Source organism: Protopterus annectens, chromosome 3.part1 (assembly GCF_019279795.1).
Source record: "Protopterus annectens isolate FY-2018-M chromosome 3.part1, PAN1.0, whole genome shotgun sequence".
In the NCBI taxonomy this organism is placed as follows: Eukaryota; Metazoa; Chordata; order Ceratodontiformes; family Protopteridae; genus Protopterus; species Protopterus annectens.
This window is the reverse complement of record NC_056732.1, coordinates 1,881,198,028-1,881,224,492: the sequence shown is the minus strand read 5'-3', so window position 1 is coordinate 1,881,224,492 and position 26,465 is coordinate 1,881,198,028. Positions and strand designations below refer to the sequence as shown.

The 26,465-nt window shown below is 39.6% G+C and overlaps 1 protein-coding gene across 1 annotated transcript in view; it reads right to left on the bottom strand.

Moving 5' to 3' along the window:
- Positions 1-26,465, bottom strand: part of TMC3 (transmembrane channel like 3) — a 1,325,854-nt gene that overhangs the window by 851,388 nt on the left and 448,001 nt on the right. Inside the window, exon 9 of the mRNA XM_044067925.1 lies at positions 13,962-14,005. Coding sequence (XP_043923860.1) covers positions 13,962-14,005 — 44 coding nt within the window. The remainder of the gene's footprint in view (positions 1-13,961; positions 14,006-26,465) is intronic.

The window sequence follows — 26,465 nt, the reverse complement described above, 5'->3', positions numbered from 1 at the left end:
GGAACTGATGTATAATTATCAGTCACGTTTAATGACTGGTACTCCTCTATAATCATCAGTCATAATTAAGGACTAGTATTATTCTAGAATCACAATTATTAGTAACCTGCGCTCCTCTATGATCAGCCATGGTTAAGGGCTGGTACTGTTCTAGAATCACAATTATTAGTGCCTGCCACTCCTCTGTGTTCAGTCATGATTAAAGACTGTCTTCTAGAATCACAGTTATTAGATACTGGTGCTCCTCTATGACCATCAGTCATGATTAAGGACCAGTGCTATTCTAGAATCTCAGTTATTAGTGACTGGTGTTCCACTATGACCATCAGTCATAATTAAGAACTAGACACAATTACTAGTGGCTGGTACTTCTCTGTAATCATTTGTCATAATTAAGGACTGATACTCTTCTAATATCACAAGTATTAGTGACTGGTGCTCCTCTATGACCAGTCATGATTAAGGACTGGTATGGTTCTAGAATCACAATTATTAAAGACTGGTGCTCCTCTTTGATCATTAGTCATGGTTATGGATGGGTACTCTTCTAGAATCACAACTATTAGTAACTGGTGTACCTCTATGATCATCAGTCATTATTCAGGACTGGTACTATTCTAGAATCACAATTGTTAATGACTGGTACTCCTTGTGATTATCATTTATAATTAAGGACTGGTACTATTCTAGAATCACAATTGTAATAATTGTGATATTAACAATAATTCAAAAATTATTACAAAAATTATTACAAAATTAATTAATTAATTATTACAAAAATAATTGTAATAATTGTGATATTGTGATACTATAACATAATTGTAATAATTGTGATTGTAGAATAGTGCCAGCCCTTAATCATAACTGATAATCACAAGTAGTACCAGTCATTATTAGTGACTGGTACTCCTCTATGATCATTAGTCATGATTAAGGACTAGTACTATTATAGAATCACAGTTATTAGTGACTGGTGCTCATCTGTGATTATCAGTCATGATTAATGACTGCTACTATTCCAGAATCACAGTTATTACACACTAGTGTTCCTTTGTGACCATCAGTTATGATTAAGGACTGGTACTATTTGAGAATCACCGTTATTAATGATGGGCGTTCCTCTGTGACCATCAGTGCACTTACTGACTGGTATCTTTGTATGATTATCACCTATACTTAGTAGCTGGTACTCATCTGTGATCTTTACTCATGCTTGGTGACCAGTCCTTATGTTACATTAATGACTGAAAGTCATTTCCTATCAGTAGTCATTATAAGGACTGATAGTCATCTATGATTATGACCCATGTGTAGTGATTGTTACTCTTCTCTTCTTGTCTTGTGCTGAGTGAATCACCTAACTATAACCATTACTTGATCTTGGTGACTGCTACTTCTTAATGATAATCCGCTAACCTGACTAAACCAAACGTTGTATGTTAATATGACCTAACACTTTAAAAATAAGTTAAATTGTAAAATTAATAAAACACATGGAGAAATGTCTTCTGATAACATTTAGTTAACATATACGCCATATTTCAATAGATTATGAGTCCTCATGCATATATTGGAAAATAAAGGTTTTCTGTGAATTTGTAAGTGTCCATTGTTTGCCAGTCCCTTATCTGAGATGGTACTGCATTTCACAGTTAAATAAAGGATTTGCCCACGAGAGTCTTCAAGGTTCAAACTGGGAAGCACTAGCAGTCTTAGGTCATCAGAATGAAGTGGGCAAAGCAGTCAATATATCATCTGTAGCTCTTTGAGATAGGTGGAACTCTATTTAGGCAGAGCATTAAAGGTCTGAGTAAAAAGTTGAACACATACCCGTAGACCAACTGCAGCCAATGAACATTGCAGTTCTTAGTGGTATAACCTAAATGAATAGGTTCCTTAGCTTCTGCTGAAAAGGGGCACTGCTCACTCAGACCATCCCAATAAACAAATGTTGTTGTGCCTTTCGGCTTTTCCCAGTTAGGGGTCACCACAGCAGAACTCCGGTCCACAAATGATTGGCAGTAGATTTTTGTGCCAAGTTGCCAGCCCTGATGCACAACCTTCAATGAAGGTACACCCATTCATGCATGTCTCCACACAGAAGACGCTCTAGCTGAGAATCGAACAGGACAACGTCTTACTGTGAGGTGACAACGTTACTGCAGCACCACCACCGCAGACCAAATACCACACTGAGATTCTGAACTTGTAGTTTTGTACCTCTTAAGGGCAGTGACTGGAAACTTGAGGTAAAGAATAGCTGTCATGACAAGAAACAAGCAACAATCCATATGTGCCCACTAAAGGGTGCTCAGAAAGAATCAGCTCTTTGATCCAATGACATTAAAGTAATGAATTATAGAACATGTATTACTGTTGTCTCCTTGTTTTTATCTGGCAATGCATCACATAAGATCACATATGGACTACACACTTGTCAAATATGCTTAATGTCATCATGGCCATAGTAAATCCATGGGAAAAACATGACTGCAGAAGGCCTTATGTTCTCATAGCTGACTGTAGCCTCTACCTTTGTAGGAATGAGGCTTAACCTATTTAGATTTGTCCAGTCAGCGATGTCACATAAACAGACCGTATGGAAGCAAAGGAACCATTTTATGATCTTCTCCTTCAAAGTATTTCTCCAAGTAGAGAAGTAAGGGTCAGTAAACATAGGCAAAGATCCCAATCCCAGAGGATACCAGTACTTGTATAAAATCATTACTCAAGCTTCTTCAGGTCACATTAATACTTGGTAAGTTGTATTCAAGTGCCATTGATACTTAATAACTTGCACTCGGGTGCCATTGATACTTGGTAAGTCGTATTCAAGTGCCATTGATACTTAGTAACTTGTATTCAGGTAGCATTGATACTTAGTAACTTGTATTCAAGTGCCATTGATACTTAATAATTTGTATTCAGGTGGCATTGATACTTAGTAACTTGTATCTTTCTACAATTGCTTATTTTAGTGATTAGTACCCCTCTGTGATCATATCCTATACTTAGTGCCTTACAATTGTGTGCAATCACTTATCATTAACCATTGGTGATCCTCTATACATATCTGTAATATTTATTAACTGATCTCCCTATATGATCACCATGGTTAATGACTGGTAATCCTTTATAACCATCTGTCATATTTACTGACTGATCTTGCTATATGATCACCATTGTTAGTGACTGGTAATCCTCTATAAACATCGGTAATACATACTGACTGATCTCCCTGTATGATCACCATGGTTAGTGGCTGGTAATCCTTTATAACCATCTGTCATATTTAATGATTGAGGTTTGTATATGATCACCATGGTTAGTGACTAGTAATCCTTTATAACCATCTGACATCCTTAATGACTGATTTTTGTATATGATCACCATGGTTATTGGATGGTAATCCTTTATAACTATCTGCAGTGGTGCAGCGGTTAATGCTGTCGCCTCACAGCAAGAGGTTCTCCGGTTCGATTCTCGGCTGGGGTGCCTTCTGTGTGGAGTTTGCATGTTCTCCCTGCGTTCACGTGGGTTTCCTCCGGGTACTCCGGTTTCCTCTAAAGACATGCTTCTGGAGCGTTTCTCCCCGGGCCTCTGCTGAAAACAGGATCTGTGGAACCTAGTCAGACTTTCCCGGTCAACAAATGTTAAATAAAATAAAATAAAAATAAAAATAATGACTGATCCTTCTATATGATCACCATGGTTAGTGACTGGTAATCCTTTATAGCCATCTGTTGTACTTAATGACTGGTCCTTCTATATTATCACCATGGTTAGCGACTGGTAATCCTTTATAGCCATCTGTCATACTCAATGACTGATCCTTCTATATGATCACTGTGGTTAGTGACTCCTACTCCCTTATAACTGTCGGTTATACTGAAGGACTCATATTTCTGTAAGACCATTACTAGTGTTTTGTAATTAGTAATCCTCAATAACCATCTCTCATGATTAGCGACAAGCAATCCTCCTGTGGTATCCCCAATGTTCATTGACTGGCACCCCTCCGCAACCATTATTTATGCTTACTGGCTGGTATTTCTCTATGATCAGCACTCATCACAAACTAGTCATCAAAGATAAGAGATTTTATTTTTCTCTAACCAACACAGTCCTCACAAAACTCCCAAAACATTCTGGACCTCCATGAGCAAACTTGGCCTCCCAAGAAAACCCACTACTCTCAACCCCTTTCCGCACGACACTGCCACTGAACCTGCCACTCTCCTCAACAACTGTTTCATAGAAACTATCCAAAAGCTCACACAAAGTACTACATCTCACCCACCCCCTCTATGACCTCTCAACAAAACTCTTCGTAATACATTTTCTTTCCAACCAGTCCCAATTACCACTATTAAATCTCTTCTAAATAAACTTAAGCCTTGCTCCCCCTCTGCCGACCAACTACCCTCCAACTTCCTAAAAACAGATGCACAATCCATCACATACCCTGTCACTATTGTTATTAATCATTCCATCTCTGAGGCCCTTTTCCCAGACATCTGGAAATCCTTTTATACAATCTCTCCTCACAAAGATGGCAACTCCATTGATCCCTCTAACTTTAGACCCATTGCTAGCCTGTTCCCCCTTTCTAAAATTTTAGAAATGTGCATCCATGCTCAGTTAATCCAACACCTTCTTGACAACAATTGCCTTACTCCTACCCAACATGGCTTTAGACCCCCCCCATAGCACAGCCACTGCATTACTTTCCTTTACTAAACAATAACTGAAGCCCGTGACAATAACTTGATCGTCTTCTGTCTATTTCTTAATCTTTGAAAAGGTCTTTGATACTGTCTCTCACTCTAAAGTCCATGCTAAACTTTCCAATCTACATCTCTCTTCCTCTTCCATCAACTGGTTCTCTAGCTATGTCTCCAGCAGGCAGCAATCTATCTGATGGCAAACTGTCCTCTCTTCATTCCTCCCTGAAAATACCTGAGTTTCCCCAAGAATTGCTTCTGGGCCCCATTCTGTTCAACATATTCACTAACAAATTTCACTCTGCTACTAACCTCTCTACCCTTTTACAATATGCCAATGACTCCACCCTTATCACCTCTGCCCACAGCATCCCTGAACTTCTAGCTCTCACTCAACAAACCTTCACCTCTGTTGAAACCTGGCTGTCGGATAACCAATTAATACTAAATACAAAAAAACTCAACTTCTCTTCTTCCCACAAACACTCACCCAGCACAGACTCTCTTTCTGTATCACTTCTCTTAACAACACCATCATCAAACCCAAACCCAATACCAAACTACTTGGAGTAATTATTGATGATGAACTAAAATTTGATACTTATATCCAACAATGTATAGAAAAAGACCCACCAGAAACTTGGACTTCTCTGTCACAACCAAAAATGTCTGTCACCTTCTTCCAAACCTTCCCTCACTCATTCCCTTCTTTTACCCTACCTTCTCTATGCTGCCCCTGTCCTTACTAATGTTCAAACTTCACTTATCACTAAATTAGAGCAAACTCATCACAAAATAGCCAGGTTTGCCTCTAATCTCTCCCATAAATCCCACCACTGTCTCGCCCTTAAATCACTCCAATGGCCAGAATTCTCTAAACAACTACTTTTACTCCAACTTCACATTACACACTCTATCCTGAATGACCCCTCTTCCTGCCCTTCCATCTCCAACCTAGTCTCCTACTACAACCCCCATGATCACCTTAGTACTTCCAGCAAACACCTCCTTGACATATATAAACCCAATACAAATATAGGAAAGTCCCTCTACAAATACTCTGTTGCACATGCTTCGAACTCACTCCCTCTAAACATAAGAAGCATTCATCAAAAATACCTGTTCAAAGAAGAACTTACATTTTTTCTTCAGAGTACATGGTCCTGCCGTTGTCTAACCTCCCACTTGATCTAGCCTCTTCACTTCTCAACGTTAACTCCTTTTCCCTGTTCTACCCTTTACTCCCTTGTACTTGTCTCATATACCTTTATACCTCCCTCTCCTGTCACTTCCATGGCTCCATGGCATATATATTCATATATATCTTTACTTAAATTTGATTAAATGGTTTATCTATTTGTATGTACTTCATATGTGATATTCTCTAGTCCTGTCAATTGTTATTTAACCTGCTCTGTGTACAGATATTCTCTAACTGTTGATTTTAACCTGCTCTGTGTACAGATATTCTCTGACTGTTGATTTTAACCTGCTCTGTGTACAGATATTCTCTGACTGTTGATTTTAACCTGCTCTGTGTACAGATATTCTCTGACTGTTGATTTTAACCTGCTCTGTGTACAGATATTCTCTGACTGTTGATTTTAACCTGCTCTGTGTACAGATATTCTCTGACTGTTGATTTTAACCTGCTCTGTGTACAGATATTCTCTGACTGTTGATTTTAACCTGCTCTGTGTACAGATATTCTCTGACTGTTGATTTTAACCTGCTCTGTGTAGAGATATTCTCTGACTGTTGATTTTAACCTGCTCTGTGTACAGATATTCTCTGACTGTTGATTTTAACCTGCTCTGTGTACAGATATTCTCTGACTGTTGATTTTAACCTGCTCTGTGTACAGATATTCTCTGACTGTTGATTTTAACCTGCTCTGTGTACAGATATTCTCTGACTGTTGATTTTAACCTGCTCTGTGTACAGATATTCTCTGACTGTTGATTTTAACCTGCTCTGTGTACAGATATTCTCTGACTGTTGATTTTAACCTGCTCTGTGTACAGATATTCTCTGACTGTTGATTTTAACCTGCTCTGTGTACAGCTATTCTCTGACTGTTGATTTTAACCTGCTCTGTGTACAGATATTCTCTGACTGTTGATTTTAACCTGCTCTGTGTACAGATATTCTCTGACTGTTGATTTTAACCTGCTCTGTGTACAGATATTCTCTAACTGTTGATTTTAACCTGCTCTGTGTACAGATATTCTCTGACTGTTGATTTTAACCTGCTCTGTGTACAGATATTCTCTGACTGTTGATTTTAACCTGCTCTGTGTACAGATATTCTCTGACTGTTGATTTTAACCTGCTCTGTGTACAGATATTCTCTGTCTGTTGATTTTAACCTGCTCTGTGTACAGATATTCTCTAACTGTTGATTTTCTCATTATATTTCGTGGTGATTTTATTTTATCTTATTTTTATTTTTGATTTGATTTTATTGTAAAATTATATAATACTTCTGGAGCGTTTCTCCTCAGGTCTCCACTGAAAATGGGCCCGTGGCTCAATTGGACTAATCTGGTTAACAGATGTTAATAAATAAATAAAAATAAATAAATCATGTTTCCCTTGCATACACTTTTTCATAGGGTCATAGGTAAGTAATAGGATAGCTGCCCTTGCGGGCTATTCGAAGCCTAGCCAGTTTCCCTTGTTGTGCTCTAATTAATCTATTTCATTTGCTTATAGATTGGTCTTGCCCATCTCATGGTCGATAATTATACATTACCGCTAAAGAGAATAAACTGAGATCATACCTTAGTTAATTTTAGGGGACTCATGCATGGGGTAAAGCATTTAGGAGCTACATCTGTCCATTAGTAGTACGGCGGCAGTCCTGGGGTAAATTTTCTGTTTCCCATCCACAGATCCACGTTGTGCTTGAATATGAATAACGAATGAATATAATTATAACTACCAAACAAGAATTGATACATACACTTAGAGAAAATACAACAGATTGGGACCCCTTGTCTTGGGCATCTACTTTTATGAAGTAAAAGCCAATCCCAAATGGCTGTAGTGGGCTAAGTGTACAGATGACTGCAAGTTAGGAGCACTCATTGAATCCACAGATGACTTAGCCATCCTGCAAATAAATAATTGATGCCAAAATCATGAACTGAAACTAAATCCCCAAAAAAGCATTATTGTATCCTTTGGGAAGTCGCCTTTCCCAGGGAACTACCACATTAACAATATGCCCCTACAAGGTGACTCAGTTGTTCTGAATTTTTGAACTTATGTGAACAGTGATCTAACCACTGACCAACATGGTGTCCACTGTTGTAAGAAATTCCTTCTATATTCCACAACTTATAAAGAAAGGGATTATGTCTTGATCTAGGAATCTGATTTTCCCCCTTTACTCAGCCCTCAATAGGCCAGTCACTGAATATAATGCCTTCTTTGGCATGTATCTGTCCTAATACAGGCCCCAATTTGAGCACCCACAGAGATAACTTACTAAAAGGATACAAGTCCTAAACAATATGTCCCACATGGACTGATGCAAAGCCCTATCACTATACTTGGTATCCTACAAATTGCTAATAGGTGACCTGTGTCTGACATACAAAGCATTCTCCTACCTAGTACTGATGGATTTACTGCACATCAGCAAGTCAAATGGCATCAGAAATTCTCAGCCTGTGGATTTAACCCTTTTCTGCAACATCAGCAGAATGGTTTGGAGGGACAGGTATATCTCATAGAAGATACCATTGCTCTGGGACAGACTCTCCATTCACGTAAAACAAAGCTCATCCCATCCATATTCAAGCTCAGCTTGGATCTATGTATAGCTAATAGACAATTTACCTCCTGACTGCTCCATTTACTACTAATGCACAGAGGCATATCCTAAACATGTTATCCCATGCACTGGGTCCCCTCAAATCAGCTACCATATGATCCCAGTTTTTCTTACTAGGTATAATGTACAATTACTGATGATGGGATAGAGAAGGCCAATTTGACACCAAATAAGATAGGTTAATTCAAGCACCAAAAGGGAAATTGGACAGGTTTAAAATGGTCTGCAGGGGTAGCTAGCCTAGTACTTAACCTATGAACCTGTGAACTCTTTTGACCTGTAGTTGTAACTTATTCCATAGGCTGAGAATATGTTGAGTTAGAAACCTCTCTCTACAGTGACTCTTGCTTATTTGCTGGTGTAGATGTAAGTCCATGGTGTGGGTTTTTGAAGAGTCACTGGTTTTGCAAAGAAAGGCATGGTGAAATAGAACCGCATCTTTCATATATGGAAAAGCAAGACATAGGTCACCTCGGAGTGGTCTGTTGGCTACTGAGAACAGTGTGAGGTGTGCTAATCCATCAGGATTATTGAAAGATCTAATCCTTTGATTTTCTTGGTACAGTATCTTTGGGGCCTTTCTAGTTGAGCAATATGCTTTAATTTATATGCACCAAAGGGGGTGTAGTATTCAGTGATGAGTCTGATAAGGGAAGAGCAGAGTGGAAGGATGATTTCTCTGAATCTTATGTTCATTCTCCTCTAAATCAACATGACCTGATGAAAATATTTCCTGACTATTGGGGAAACATGATGACTGAATGAAAAATAATTGTCCGTGTAAGTACTCAGGTCTCTTAGGACCATGTCTGCCTGAAGGAGAGTATCAGTTATAACATATGAGGTGGAACAGCTTCTTTGCTGAATGCTTCTACACTGAACATTTTGCATTTAGCTTGAGGCTGTTTATGCTTCAGACGTTATGTGCGTATTCCAGTCCTTGCTGTAGATGATTAGAGTCAGGAGATGATCAGATATTAGTGTCCAGCTTGCAGTCATCATAAAACCTAGCCAAGCACACTTCCAGGATATTGGATTAGATGTCTGCAAACTAAATGCCAAACAGGAAAAGTCACTGCACTGATCCCTGTAGTACCCCAGAAATTAGAATTTTACATTCAGAGAATGGGGCAGCAAGTTTTACAAACGTTGCATTGTGAATTTGCAATCCAGCAGGCAGCATAGGGGTTTACATTAAGTTTTTGTAAATTTATTAACAATAACAGCATGGGGGTGGTGTCAAAAGCCTCAGACAGATAGAAATAAACAGAATGCACTGAGTGACCATTGTCCACAGACTCTGATGTTTTCAAAGAAGCTTACTATGTTCAGGAGTCAGGATCTGTTCTTCACTAAACCAAACCAATTGGCATCTAAATCCATTAAGTTGCCTGTGTCTGCGAACCCGAGTTCTGTTATGATACATTCTGTGGCTACACAGATAAGGGCAGTGATACTGATGGCCTATAATTACCTGGATCTGTAGAGGCCATCCTTGTATGGAGGACTCACAGTAGCAGTTCTTTAGGCATCAGACGCAAACACTGCAGAGAGGCTAAAGTTGAAAAGTTTAAGTAGAGACTCACATAGTTGTGTGTTGTGTGATTTCCAAACTCATAGTTGTGTGTTGTGTGATTCCCAGACTCAGATAGTGGTGTGTGGTGTGATTCCCAGACTCAGATAGTGGTGTGGTGTGTTGTGTGATTCCCAGACTCCAATACTGGTGTGTTGTGTGATTCCCAGACTTGGATAGTGGTGCGTTGTGTGATTCCCAGACTCAGATAGTGGTGTGTTGTGTGATTCCCAGACTCAGATAGTGGTATGTTGTGTGATTCCCAAAGTCAGATAGTGGTCTGTTCTGTGATTCCCAGATTCAGATAGTGGTGTGTTGTGTGATTCCCAGATTCAGATAGTGGTGTGTTGTGTGATTCCCAGACTCCAATAGCGGTGTGTCGTGTGATTCCCAGATTCAGATAGTGGTGTGTTGTGTGATTCCCAGATTCAGATAGCGGTGTGTTGTGTGACTCCCAAACTCCAGTAGTGGTGTGTTGTGTGATTCCCAGACTCAAATAGTATTCTGTTGTGTGATTCCCAGACTCAGATAGTGATGTGTTGTGTGATTCCCAGACTCAGATAGTGGTGTGTTGTGTGATTCCCAGACTCAGATAGTGGTGTGTTGTGTGATTCCCAGACTCCAATAGCGGTGTGTCGTGTGATTCCCAGACTCAGATAGTGGTGTATTGTGTGATTCCCAGACTCAGATAGTGGTATGTTATGTCATTCCCAGACTCAGATAGTGGTGTGTTGTGTGATTCCCCGACTCAGACAGTGGTATGGTGTGTGATTCCCAGACTTAGATAGTGGTGTGTTGTGTGATTCCCAGACTCAGTGTGGTATGTTGTGTGATTCCTAGACTCTGATAGTGGTTTGTTGTGTGATTCCCAGACTTAGATAGTGGTGTGTTGTTTGATTCCCAGACTCTAATAGTGGTGTGTAGTGTGATTCCCAGACTCAGATACTGGTGTGTTGTGTGATTCCCAGACTCAGATAGTGGTTTGTTGTGTGATTCCCAGACTCTGATAGTGGTGTGTTGTGTGATTCCCAGACTCAGATAGTGGTGTGTTGTGTGATTCCCAGACTCTAATAGTGCTATGCTGCGTTATTCCTAGACTCAGATAGTGGTGTGTTGTGTGATTCCCAGACTCAGACAGTGGTATGTTGTGTGATTCCCCGACTCAGACAGTGGTATGTTGTGTGATTCCCCGACTCAGACAGTGGTATGTTGTGTGATTCCCAGACTCTGATAGTGGTGTTTTGTGTGATTCCCAGACTCTGATAGTGGTATGTTGTGTGATTCCCAGACTCTGATAGTGGCATGTTTTGTGATTGCCAGACTCAGATAGTGGTGTGTTGTGTGATTCCCAGACTCATATAGTGGTGTGTTGTGTGATTCCCAGACTCAGATACTGGTCTGTTGTATGATTCCCCGACTCTGATAGTGGCATGTTTTGTGATTCCCAAACTCAGATAGTGGTGTGTTGTGTGATTCCCAGACTCAGACAGTGGTGTGTTGTGTGATTCCATGGCAGTATTTCTCTTACAGTTTGACAGGGATGTTAAGACTTATCCCAATGTGATTTTAGGGGAAACTACATTTTCAGGGATATTGGGGGCAATAATGTGAGTAGGAGGGTAAGGTTTCCTCTAAAAATGTCTGCTAATATTTTGGATAAATCCCTGGTTTTGAAATATGTGATATTATTATAAAAGAGCTCAGTGAATTATTGGACATCATTCTTTATTCTCCTGAGAAAACTGAAGTAAGATTTGTAGTTTGGATCTGCAGTGACCTTAAGCTCATGCTCTGCTTTATATTTTAATAGTACTTTTAAGTTCCTTTCTGGCACGATATATTGTTTTATATATATATATATATATATATATATATATATATATATATATATATATATATATATATATATACATTTAAACACACACACACACACTCACACTCTCTCTCACACACACACACACACACACACACACACACACACACACACACACACACACACACACACACACACACACACACACACACACATACACACACGCAGACAGATGCACACACACACACATGCACACACGCACACACACACACATATGCACATATTAAACAAAGCAGTTAACCCAGGAATAAGGAACTTTAAAGAGTTCATCAGACATAGCCTGATGTAATATTGATTTAAAAAGAATAAACATCTAAATGGTAATAATAACAACGTTCTTCATTTCTGAATTAATTTCTCTTATTTATTTTTGATTAGTTTATTTATGGAATGCCGAATAGGGTTTAGGCAGGTTTCCATAGGCTTTTAAGAAAGGCGATTGTTGTTGATTTTCTACTCTAGTTCTTGTTTTGAGGCATTTTTTAAATATTTTATTAGTTCTACCTGTTGTTTTTTCCTTTTTTTAGTAGTGCCATAAATTGATTCTTTTTTTTGTCAGACACATCTTTACTTATGTTCATTTCACGTGAGTTAAAGCATATATAGAGAATTCCATGTTAAACAAAATCAAAATTCACTGTTGCCAGTTCTATCAATTAATAATTTACAATTGTCATCTTCTGGAATGAATGAATGTGTCTGTCTTTGTAGGTATGGCTAAATGAATGCCAAGTTACAATATTAGCTGTTTAAATCCCTTTTTAAACACATGATCTGCACAACATTGGTACAATAAATTAAAACATACAACAGAAACCATTCAACAATTCATATGTGACATACAGCACAAAAACAGTGGGCAACAGGAATTATAACAACAACAAATTATTCAGCTTTTGGCTACATTGTAACCTATTTACAGATGGGTAGGCATTCCTAGATCACTCAGGTTTAGTCCTGTACACCTAATAAAAGGTAAGCATTTCTAACTGGTCACCCCCAAACACATATCCATGTGTTTATCCTCCTAACCCAACTGTCTTTCTCTGAATTGCTTCCATAATATTTCACAGTGCCTTTAAGTTGTCATTATATTAAACTATTCTATGCTTGTGCATATGACAGTGAAGCCATTTATTAGCAAACATAGTCCTTGAATTTTGTTAGCTACCTTCACTTCCCACATACCCAGTTTGTGTGTCAGCTGGAAAATATTTACCTTACTTAGGGCTATATTCAGTTTCCATCCCCAAGTAATTGCTTTTTTTATTAACACTCATAAGAACTGCCTACCATACCCCAAAAGAAGCAATGTGAAGGATATAATAATTTTATTTTACATCCTGCATTAAATATTTCAGTTCTAAAGTCCTGTAACTTAGGATATGTCATAAATTATGACTCACCTCCACAGTTCCTTATTTCGACATCTCCAGCATCCAGAACTTGTTGTAGTGAACATAAAGACATAATCTAGGGTGTATAATGTACAGAAGGTTCACCTCCACGGCATGGAATGATAAAACCTGAATTGTTCCCAAATGACACATGTTCAGTAAAGGTCATGGGTGCTGGTGGGAACACATGGTGGAAGGGTGGACTGAATGACCAGTGCTGGCCCACATATCCTGGTGGGAAGGGGATTTCCCTGCTCACTGCAGGAGTACAGCTGTACCACCAGTAGTAGTGATGCTAGAGAACCCACAATGCTTTGGGACACTACTTATGAGAGGGGGTGACATGTGGTACAATGCAAGTTAACTCCCCACCGCTTGATATCAGTTAAGGAGCTCACAAGCTGTTATGGCGAGAGGTTAAGTGTTGAGTGACCTGATCCTTACCATAAGGATGATGCTTCCTACTCCCAATTTTGTCAGCTCACCTTGGATAAAAATAGTGACAATGTGGACATACGTACATTCATACATAGAGAGATACATGCATACGTACATGTTTTTGCTTTTGTCCTTCTCTTGCTCTTCCAAAATTGCTTCCTAGAAACAAGGAAGGACATAACAGAAATGTGTTAAACACTGTATGACACGATGACAAGGAAGAACATAACAGAAATGTGTTAAACACTGTATGACATGATGACAAGGAAGAACATAACAGAAATGTGTTAAACACTGTATGGCATGATGACAAGGAAGAACATAACAGAAATGTGTTAAACACTGTATGACATGATGACTAGGAAGAACATAACAGAAATGTGTTAAACACTGCACTGTATGACACGATGACAAGGAAGAACATAACAGAAATGTGTTAAACACTGTATGGCATGATGACAAGGAAGAACATAACAGAAATGTGTTAAACACTGTATGACATGATGACAAGGAAGAACATAACAGAAATATGTTAAACACTGTATGACATGATGACAAGGAAGAACATAACAGAAATGTGTTAAACACTGCACTGTATGACACGATGACAAGGAAGAACATAACAGAAATGTGTTAAACACTGTATGACATGATGACAAGGAAGAACATAACAGAAATGTGTTAAACACTGTACTGTATGACACGATGACAAGGAAGAACATAACAGAAATGTGTTAAACACTGTATGGCATGATGACAAGGAAGAACATAACAGAAATGTGTTAAACACTGTATGACACGATGACAAGGAAGAACATAACAGAAATGTGTTAAACACTGTATGACATGATGACAAGGAAGAACATAACAGAAATATGTTAAACACTGTATGACATGATGACAAGGAAGAACATAACAGAAATGTGTTAAACACTGCACTGTATGACACGATGACAAGAAAGAACATAACAGAAATGTGTTAAACACTGTATGACATGATGACAAGGAAGAACATAACAGAAATATGTCAAGTACTGTATGACACGATGACAAGGAAGACCATAACAGAAATGTGTTAAACACTGTATGACATGATGACAAGGAAGAACATAACAGAAATATGTTAAACACTGTATGACATGATGACAAGGAAGAACATAACAGAAATGTGTTAAACACTGCATTGTATGACACGATGACAAGGAAGAACATAACAGAAATGTGTTAAACACTGTATGACATGATGACAAGGAAGAACATAACAGAAATATGTCAAGTACTGTATGACACGATGACAAGGAAGACCATAACAGAAATGTGTTAAACACTGTATGACATGATGACAAGGAAGAACATAACAGAAATGTGTTAAACACTGTATGACATGATGTTTACATTTGTGCTGTATCATCAACCTACTATATAGACATGATCTGCTGCTTCAGAGATGCTAATACACATTTAATTTTGTATAAATGTAATATACACAGCATATATGAACACACAGATGTAAAATGAAAAAAAAAGAAAATAATGTGTCTGAGTATGCATGATTACATAATATACAAAGAAAGTTTGTGTACATAATCTAAGTAAAAATTCCACTGTTCATTTTTGCAAAAGTTTGCAATGGATTGGCATTTTTATATTTTAAAATTAACTTTTTTATATATAGGCTCATAAGTCCATAGGATCTTAATAAGTCTACAGCCAAAGCATACCACTGACCACTTAAAAGCTCAGCCATGCTATCCAATACTTGTGGGAGACAGCAAAGTCCACCATTAAGCTGACTTTCTCCAAGTACTCCTGGTAAAATTTGTGATCACTCATCCAGTCATCCAGATTGGTTTTAAAGGTTGTTAGGAAAGTACTCTGCTTGATAAGTAAGGGTGCCCTATTCCAGAAGCAAAAGACACCTTTGGTTAGACATCTGTTATGGCGTCTGCTGTTGTTCGTACAGTAGTACAGGTTCAGGTCTCTAGTGCTTGTTTTAACACTGGCTCATCTTACTGAAGGACTTAAAAGAGTGTCTGGTCATTCACACCATGAGTAGCTAAGCAGAGGGCATCTATTAGGACCCTGTATGGCACTGAGAAGAGGAGGGCATGACTTTCATTCTATCATAGTAGCTGTGGGTACTGACACCTGAGATTTGTTTTGGTGAGCAAATGTTGTGGTCTCTCATGTTTCTTTAGGTATTTAACCAAGTACATAATTTATATTCAATGATTTGCATTATTTAACCAAGTAAATAATTTATATTCAATTATTTGCATTATTTAACCAAGTACATAATTTATATTTAATGATTTGTGTTATTTAACCAAGTGCATAATTTATATTCAATGATTTGCATTATTCAACCAAGTACATAATTTATATTCAATGATTTGCGTTATTTACCCAAGTGCATAATTTATATTCAATGATTTGCGTTATTCAACCAAGTAAATAATTTATATTCAATGATTTGCGTTATTTAACCAAGTTCATAATTTATATTTAATGATTTGCATTATTTAACCAAGTACATAATTTATGTTCAATGATTTGCGTTATTCAACCAAGTACATAATTTATATTCAATGATTTGCATTATTTAACCAAGTACATAATTTATATTCAATGATTTGCGTTATTTACCCAAGTACATAATTTATATTCATGATTTGCGTTATTTAACCAAGTACATAATTTATATTCAATGATTTGCGTTATTTAACCAAGTACATAATTTATATTCAATGATTTATGTTATTTAACCAAGTACATAATTTATGTTCAATGATTTGCGTTATTTAAACAAGTACATAATTTATATTCAATGATTTGCCTTATTTAACCAAGTACATAATTTATATTCAATGATTTGCATTATTTAACCAAGTACATAATTTATATTCAATGATTTGCGTTATTCAACCAAGTGCATAATTTAAATTCAATGATTTGCGTTATTTAACCAAGTACATAATTTATATTCAATGATTTGCGTTATTTAACCAAGTACATAATTTATATTCAATGATTTGCATTATTTAACCAAGTACATAATTTATATTCAATGATTTGTGTTATTTAACAAAATACATAATTTATATTCAATGATTTGCGTTATTTAACCAAGTACATAATTCATATTCAATGATTTGTGTTATTTAACCAAGTACATAATTTATATTCAATGATTTGCATTATTTAACCAAGTACATAATTTATATTCAATGATTTGTGTTATTTAACAAAATACGTAATTTATATTCAATGATTTGCGTTATTTAACCAAGTACATAATTTATATTCAATGATTTGTGTTATTTAACCAAGTACATAATTTATATTCAATGATTTGCGTTATTTAACCAAGTACATAATTTATATTCAATGATTTGCGTTATTTAACAAAATACATAATTTATATTCAATAATTTTCATTATTTACCCAAGTACATAATTTATATTCAATGATTTGCGTTATTTAACCAAGTACATAATTTATATTCAATGATTTGCGTTATTCTACCAAGTACATAATTTATATTCAATGATTTGCGTTATTTAACCAAGTACATAATTTATATTCAATGATTTGCGTTATTTAACCAAGTACATAATTTATATTCAATGAGTTGCGTTATTTAACCAAGTACATAATTTATATTCAATGATTTGCATTATTTAACCAAGTACATAATTTATATTCAATGATTTGTGTTATTTAACCAAGTACATAATTTATATTCAATTATTTGCATTATTTTTCCAAGTACATCATTTATATTCAATGATTTGCATTTTTTAACCAAGTACATCATTTATATTCAATGATTTGTGTATGCTCACCAGCACTGATGTAGATTAGGTAGTTTATTTAGGCATTACTGACAACATACTGGGTAATTAGAATTCAGTGAATCCATCCATCCATCTGTCCATCCGTCCATCCGTCCACAACTACTTTCTTCAATTTTTGCACATTGGGTCAGGGTGTCACTTCAATAGCAGCAATCATCTAGAGCCAAAGTTCACACTGATGGGTCAATAGCCCTGCCCCAGCTATTCTTCCATAACACACTCACTCACACCTATGGCCAATTTACAATGGCCAGTCCACTTGCTGCATGTCTTTGGAAGTGGGAGGAAACTGGAGCATGCAGAGGTGACCTACATGCGTACAGGAAGGACATGCTGATTCCACACAGAATGTAGCCCAGCCAAGAATCAACCAGGTGGACCTCATGTTGTGAGGCAACAATGCTATCCTCTGCACCACTATGCCACCCCCTAGAATTAAGTGAATGTAATCACAATAATGAGATGAAATGTTATATAATATCTTAGAATGAATCGATTTATTATGTAATGAAACACATTTCTGTTTCATATTCTTTCAGTTAGAAATCCGCTCTTTATCTTGAAACAATACACTAAGGATTGCCCACATTTTCTTTTTCCTAGCAAAGGCAAAAGACTTTAAGTTGAAATAGCTTTAGTTTTAGATATTACTGTTTATTTTTCTTTATAAAAATATGTGAAGTGGATTCCTTTGGGAAGTCATCCATCCCTGGTAACTATCATTTTGACAACACACCCCTTAGAGATGACCCAGTAGTCAGGGACTTAGGGGCACATATACATAGTAATCTAGCCTTTGACCATCACGTGTCTACAGTGGTGAGGAAATCATTCTGTGTTGCGCATCTTATAAACAAAGGTATGGCATCTAAGTCCAAGGAAATCATTGTTCCACTGTATTTGGCATTCATCAGACCTGCCATTGAATACAATGCCCCCTTTGGTATGTACCTTAACAGGTGTACCCAACAATTGGAACATCCACAGAGGTTCCTTACTAAGAGAATACAGGGCTTAAGTAAAATGTCCTATGCAGGCTGCCTCAAGGCCCTATCCCTGTATTCTGTCTCCTACAGGCTTTTGAGGGGAGATCTACACCTGACATACAGAGCATCGTCATACCCCACTCTGATAGACCTCTTGCATATCCACAAAACAAACAGCATCAGAATTACCCATTCTAAAGACTTAAACCTTTGCTGTGATATAAATAGGACCTGCTGGAGAGATAGGTATGTATCCCAGAGAATACCTCATCTATGGAAAGCAGAGCTCCTCCCTAACCCAATTCAAGTGCACCTTGGAAAATTGGATGGGAAATCAGAAATTCATCCCTGGTCTGGCACTTATGTCTCCAATGGACACAGGTAACCTGTAAATGATTCATCTCCCAGACACATACTTACACTTAACAATGGTATCAGAATTTGTCAGATATTTGGGATGCATGGCTAAGGTCCTTGTGGTCATTAGCTTAGTAAACTCCTATGAACCTATAAAGTGGATAAATAAAAGTGTTTTAAATGTCAGCTTATTTTTGGTAAGTGGCTTGCCAGCCCCTTAAATAGGAGTTACTAATTTCCAGTAAATTAGTGGAAAATTCTAAGCATGTCTTGTGTTTTAGTTCTGGTTACAGCATATTTACCAAAGAGCTACGACTTTCTACCTTAGTGGAGATATCAGGTATAACTTTAAGATAACGTACTTGTTTTTTCTCATTCCAAATTTATTCATAATTTCTTGAATAAGCATTTGAATGTTCCATTCTATTAAAAGTCCAGCCTTCAGTAGCAGAGCCCTAACAACAAGGCTGTTTAAGGAATCAAAATTATGGACTAAATTAAACTCTGTAGCTGGAATGTAATGCCAGGCCAGGCAATTCTTAAACATATTGTTGTATAAATAACTGCTATGCACTCTCTTTAGTATTTTGACTCCCAGTTATGCATCACTGTAGTTATAGGGGGCTGTGGGTTTTATTACCACAACTGGTAGATTGAGTGCTGACACTATAGTGCAGCACAGGGAGGTTGCTGGCTGGCCAAATTTCTTATTTTTATAAATGCCACCTTTGGTGTCCCCTGAAAAGATATAACTAGCATAGTGCAACTAACTTGTCAACAAAGGGTACATAACTAAAAATAAATAAATAAATAAAGCTATAAACTGTGAGTTCTGTAAAAAGAAATGTATTAAATGCATTCCATTTATGGTCTAAGGATGCTGGCAAATTACTCATATACAATCATTAAATATGCTAAACAGCTATCCTAATTATCTTAGCAATATATAAAGTGTTATAGATGTACAAGGCATTACTATTTGTGCATATTGACACTAGGTGTTTACTGCTGTACTTGTACTGTGCGGTTCATTGGTAAAGTGCCAACAATCATATGATAATCTCATATTATTTATGTTTATGCATAATGTCTTTACCCCTAGGTCAGATTATTGCTGAGAATGGCCTTACAACTAGTCTATCTACCTTGTATTTCCCCTAGGCCAGGTTATTGCAGAGAAGGGCCTTACAACTAGTCTATCTACCTTGTCTTTCCCCCTAGGCCAGGTTATTGCAGAGAAGGGCCTTACAACTAGTCTATCTACCTTGTCTTTCCCCCTAGGCCAGGTTATTGCAGAGAAGGGCCTTACAACTAGTCTATCTACCTTGTCTTTCCCCTAGGCCAGGTTATTGCAGAGAAGGGCCTTACAACTAGTCTATCTACCTTGTCTTTCCCCTAGGCCAGGTTATTGCAGAGAAGGGCCTTACAACTAGTCTATCTACCTTGTCTTTCCCCCTAGGCCAGGTTATTGCAGAGAAGGGCCTTACAACTAGTCTATCTACCTTGTCTTTCCCCTAGGCCAGGTTATTGCAGAGAAGGGCCTTACAACTAGTCTATCTACCTTGTCTTTCCCCCTAGGCCAGGTTATTGCAGAGAAGGGCCTTACAACTATTCTATCTACCTTGTCTTTCCCCTAGGCCAGATTATTGCAGAGAAGGGCCTTACAAATAGTCTATCTATCTTGTTTTCCCCTAGGCCAGGTTATTGCAGAGAAGGGCCTTACAACTAGTCTATCTACCTTGTCTTTCCCCTAGGCCAGGTTATTGCAGAGAAGGGCCTTACAACTAGTCTATCTACCTTGTCTTTCCCCCTAGGCCAGGTTATTGCTGAGAAGGGCCTTACAACTAGTCTATCTACCTTGTCTTTCCCCTAGGCCAGGTTATTGCTGAGAAGGGCCTTACAACTAGTCTATCTACCTTGTCTTTCCCCTAGGCCAGGTTATTGCTGAGAAGGGCCTTACAACTAGTCTATCTACCTTGTCTTTCCCCCTAGGCCAGGTTATTGCTGAGAAGGGCCTTACAACTAGTCTATCTACCTTGTCTTTCCCCCTAGGCCAGGTTATTGCAGAGAAGGGCCTTACAACTAGTCTATCTACCTTGTCTTTCCCCTAGGCCAGGTTATTGCTGAGAAGGGCCTTACAACTAGTCTATCTACCTTGTCTTTCCCCCTAGGCCAGGTTATTGCTGAGAAGGGCCTTACAACTAGTCTATCTACCTTGTCTTTCCCCCTAGGCCAGGTTATTGCAGAGAAGGGCCTTACAACTAGTCTATCTACCTTGTCTTTCCCCCTAGGCCAGGTTATTGCAGAGAAGGGCCTTACAACTAGTCTATCTACCTTGTCTTTCCCCCTAGGCCAGGTTATTGCTGAGAAGGGCCTTACAACTAGTCTATCTACCTTGTCTTTCCCCCTAGGCCAGGTTATTGCAGAGAAGGGCCTTACAACTAGTCTATCTACCTTGTCTTTCCCCCTAGGCCAGGTTATTGCAGAGAAGGGCCTTACAACTAGTCTATCTACCTTGTCTTTCCCCCTAGGCCAGGTTATTGCAGAGAAGGGCCTTACAACTAGTCTATCTACCTTGTCTTTCCCCTAGGCCAGATTATTGCAGAGAAGGGCTATACAAATAGTCTATCTACCTTATCTTTCCCCCAGGCCAGGTTATTGCAGAGAAGGGCCTTACAACTAGTCTATCTACCTTGTCTTTCCCCCTAGGCCAGGTTATTGCAGAGAAGGGCCTTACAACTAGTCTATCTACCTTGTCTTTCCCCCTAGGCCAGGTTATTGCAGAGAAGGGCCTTACAACAAGTCTATCTACCTTGTCTTTCCCCCTAGCCCAGGTTATTCTTGAGAAGGGCCTTACAACTAGTCTATCTACTTTGTCTTTCCCCCTAGGCCAGGTTATTTCAGAGAAGGGCCTTACAAATAGTCTATCTATCTTGTTTTCCCCCCTAGGCCAGGTTATTGCAGAGAAGGGCCTTACATCTAGTCTATCTACCTTGTCTTTCCCCCTAGGCCAGGTTATTGCAGAGAAGTGCCTTACAGCTAGTCTATCTATCTTGTCTTTCCCCCTAGCCCAGGTTATTGTTGAGAAGGGCCTTACAACTAGTCTATCTACCTTGTCTTTCCCCCTAGGCCAGGTTATTTCAGAGAAGGGCCTTACAACTAGTCTATCTAACTTGTTTTTCCCCCTAGGCCAGGTTATTGCAGAGAAGGGCCTTACAGCTAGTCTATCTACCTTGTCTTTCCCCCAGGCCAGGTTATTGCAGAGAAGCGCCTTACAACTAGTCTATCTACCTTGTCTTTTCCCTTAGGCCAGGTTATTGCTGAGAAGGTCCTTACAACTAGTCTATCTACCTTGTCTTAGGTTATTGCTGAGAAGGGCCTTACAACTAGTCTAGCTACCTTGTCTTTCCCCCTAGGCCAGGTTATTGCAGAGAAGGGCCTTACAACTAGTCTGTCTACATTGTCTTTCCCCCTAGGCCAGGTTATTGCTGAGAAGGGCCTTACAACTAGTCTGTCTACCTTGTCTTTCCCCCTAGGCCAGGTTATTGCAGAGAAGGGCCTTACAGCTAGTCTATCTACCTTGTCTTTCTCCCTAGGCCATGTTATTGCAGAGAAAGGCCTTACAAATAGTCTATCTAACTTGTTTTCCCCCCTAGGCCAGGTTATTGCAGAGAAGGGCCTTACAACTAGTCTATCCACCTTGTCTTTCCCCCTACGCCAGGGTATTGCTAAGAAGGGCCTTACAACTAGTCTATCTACCTTGTCTTTACCCCTACGCCAGGTTATTGCTGAGAAGGACCTTACAACTTGTCTATCTACCTTGTCTTTCCCCCTAGGCCAGGTTATTGCTGAGAAGGGCCTTACAACTAGTCTATCTACCTTGTCTTTCCCCCTAGGCCAGGTTATTGCTGAGAAGGGCCTTACAACTAGTCTATCTACCTTGTCTTTCCCCTAGGCCAGGTTATTGCTGAGAAGGGCCTTACAACTAGTCTATCTACCTTGTCTTTCCCCCTAGGCCAGGTTATTGCTGAGAAGGGCCTTACAACTAGTCTATCTACCTTGTCTTTCCCCTAGGCCAGGTTATTGCAGAGAAGGGCCTTACAACTAGTCTATCTACCTTGTCTTTCCCCCTAGGCCAGGTTATTGCAGAGAAGGGCCTTACAACTAGTCTATCTACCTTGTCTTTCCCCCTAGGCCAGGTTATTGCTGAGAAGGGCATTACAACTAGTCTGTCTACCTTGTCTTTCCCCTTAGGCCAGGTTATTGCAGAGAAGGGCCTTACAGCTAGTCTATCTACCTTGTCTTTCCCCTAGGCCAGGTTATTGCAGAGAAGGGCCATACAACTAGTCTAGCTACCTTGTATTTCCCCCTAGGCCAGGTTATTGCAGAGAAGGGCCTTACAACTAGTCTATCTACCTTGTCTTTCCCCCTAGCTCAGGTTATTCTTGAGAAGGGCCTTACAACTAGTCTATCTACCTTGTCTTTCCCCCTAGGCCAGGTTATTGCAGAGAAGGGCCTTACAACTAGTTTATTTATCTTGTCTTTCCCCTAGGCTAGGTTATTGCAGAGAAGGGCCTTACAACTAGTCTATCTACCTTGTCTTTCCCCCTAGGCCAGGTTATTGCAGAGAAGGGCCTTACAACTAGTCTATCTACCTTGTCTTTCCCCCTAGGCCAGGTTATTGCAGAGAAGGGCCTTACAACTAGTCTATCTACCTTGTCTTTCCCCCTAGGCCAGGTTATTGCAGAGAAGGGCCTTACAACTAGTCTATCTACCTTGTCTTTCCCCTAGGCCAGGTTATTGCAGAGAAGGGCCTTACAACTAGTCTATCTACCTTGTCTTTCCCCCTAGGCCAGGTTATTGCAGAGAAGGGCCTTACAACTAGTCTATCTACCTTGTCTTTCCCCAGGCCAGGTTATTGCAGAGAAGCGCCTTACAACTAGTCTATCTACCTTGTCTTTTCCCTTAGGCCAGGTTATTGCTGAGAAGGTCCTTACAACTAGTCTATCTACCTTGTCTTAGGTTATTGCTGAGAAGGGCCTTACAACTAGTCTAGCTACCTTGTCTTTCCCCCTAGGCCAGGTTATTGCAGAGAAGGGCCTTACAACTAGTCTGTCTACATTGTCTTTCCCCCTAGGCCAGGTTATTGCTGAGAAGGGCCTTACAACTAGTCTGTCTACCTTGTCTTTCCCCCTAGGCCAGGTTATTGCAGAGAAGGGCCTTACAGCTAGTCTATCTACCTTGTCTTTCTCCCTAGGCCATGTTATTGCAGAGAAGGGCCTTACAACTAGTCTATCCACCTTGTCTTTCCCCCAAGGCCAGGTGATTGCAGAGAAGGGCCTTACAACTAGTAGATCTAACTTGTCTTTCCCCCTAGGCCTGGTTATCGCAGAGAAGGGCCTTACAGCTAGTCTAGCTACCTTGTCTTTCCCCCTAGGCCAGGTTATTTCAGAGAAGGGCCTTACAAATAGTCTATCTAACTTGTTTTCCCCCCTAGGCCAGGTTATTGCAGAGAAGGGCCTTACAACTAGTCTATCCACCTTGTCTTTCCCCCTACGCCAGGGTATTGCTAAGAAGGGCCTTACAACTAGTCTATCTACCTTGTCTTTACCCCTACGCCAGGTTATTGCTGAGAAGGACCTTACAACTTGTCTATCTACCTTGTCTTTCCCCTAGGCCAGGTTATTGCTGAGAAGGGCCTTACAACTAGTCTATCTACCTTGTCTTTCCCCCTAGGCCAGGTTATTGCAGAGAAGGGCCTTACAACTAGTCTATCTACCTTGTCTTTCCCCCTAGGCCAGGTTATTGCAGAGAAGGGCCTTACAACTAGTCTATCTACCTTGTCTTTCCCCCTAGGCCAGGTTATTGCTGAGAAGGGCCTTACAACTAGTCTATCTACCTTGTCTTTCCCCTAGGCCAGGTTATTGCAGAGAAGGGCCTTACAACTAGTCTATCTACCTTGTCTTTCCCCCTAGGCCAGGTTATTGCAGAGAAGGGCCTTACAACTAGTCTATCTACCTTGTCTTTCCCCTAGGCCAGGTTATTGCAGAGAAGGGCCTTACAACTAGTCTATCTACCTTGTCTTTCCCCCTAGGCCAGGTTATTGCAGAGAAGGGCCTTACAACTAGTCTATCTACCTTGTCTTTCCCCTAGGCCAGGTTATTGCAGAGAAGGGCCTTACAACTAGTCTATCTACCTTGTCTTTCCCCCTAGGCCAGGTTATTGCTGAGAAGGGCCTTACAACTAGTCTATCTACCTTGTCTTTCCCCTAGGCCAGGTTATTGCAGAGAAGGGCCTTACAACTAGTCTATCTACCTTGTCTTTCCCCCTAGGCCAGGTTATTGCAGAGAAGGGCCTTACAACTAGTCTATCTACCTTGTCTTTCCCCCTAGGCCAGGTTATTGCAGAGAAGGGCCTTACAACTAGTCTATCTACCTTGTCTTTCCCCCTAGGCCAGGTTATTGCAGAGAAGGGCCTTACAACTAGTCTATCTACCTTGTCTTTCCCCCTAGGCCAGGTTATTGCAGAGAAGGGCCTTACAACTAGTCTATCTACCTTGTCTTTCCCCCTAGGCCAGGTTATTGCAGAGAAGGGCCTTACAACTAGTCTATCTACCTTGTCTTTCCCCTAGGCCAGGTTATTGCAGAGAAGGGCCTTACAACTAGTCTATCTACCTTGTCTTTCCCCCTAGGCCAGGTTATTGCTGAGAAGGGCCTTACAACTAGTCTATCTACCTTGTCTTTCCCCTAGGCCAGGTTATTGCAGAGAAGGGCCTTACAACTAGTCTATCTACCTTGTCTTTCCCCCTAGGCCAGGTTATTGCAGAGAAGGGCCTTACAACTAGTCTATCTACCTTGTCTTTCCCCTAGGCCAGGTTATTGCAGAGAAGGGCCTTACAACTAGTCTATCTACCTTGTCTTTCCCCTAGGCCAGGTTATTGCAGAGAAGGGCCTTACAACTAGTCTATCTACCTTGTCTTTCCCCCTAGGCCAGGTTATTGCTGAGAAGGGCCTTACAACTAGTCTATCTACCTTGTCTTTCCCCTAGGCCAGGTTATTGCAGAGAAGGGCCTTACAACTAGTCTATCTACCTTGTCTTTCCCCTAGGCCAGGTTATTGCAGAGAAGGGCCTTACAACTAGTCTATCTACCTTGTCTTTCCCCCTAGGCCAGGTTATTGCAGAGAAGGGCCTTACAACTAGTCTATCTACCTTGTCTTTCCCCCTAGGCCAGGTTATTGCAGAGAAGGGCCTTACAACTAGTCTATCTACCTTGTCTTTCCCTAGGCCAGGTTATTGCAGAGAAGGGCCTTACAACTAGTCTATCTACCTTGTCTTTCCCCTAGGCCAGGTTATTGCAGAGAAGGGCCTTACAACTAGTCTATCTACCTTGTCTTCCCCCTTGGCCAGGTTATTGCAGA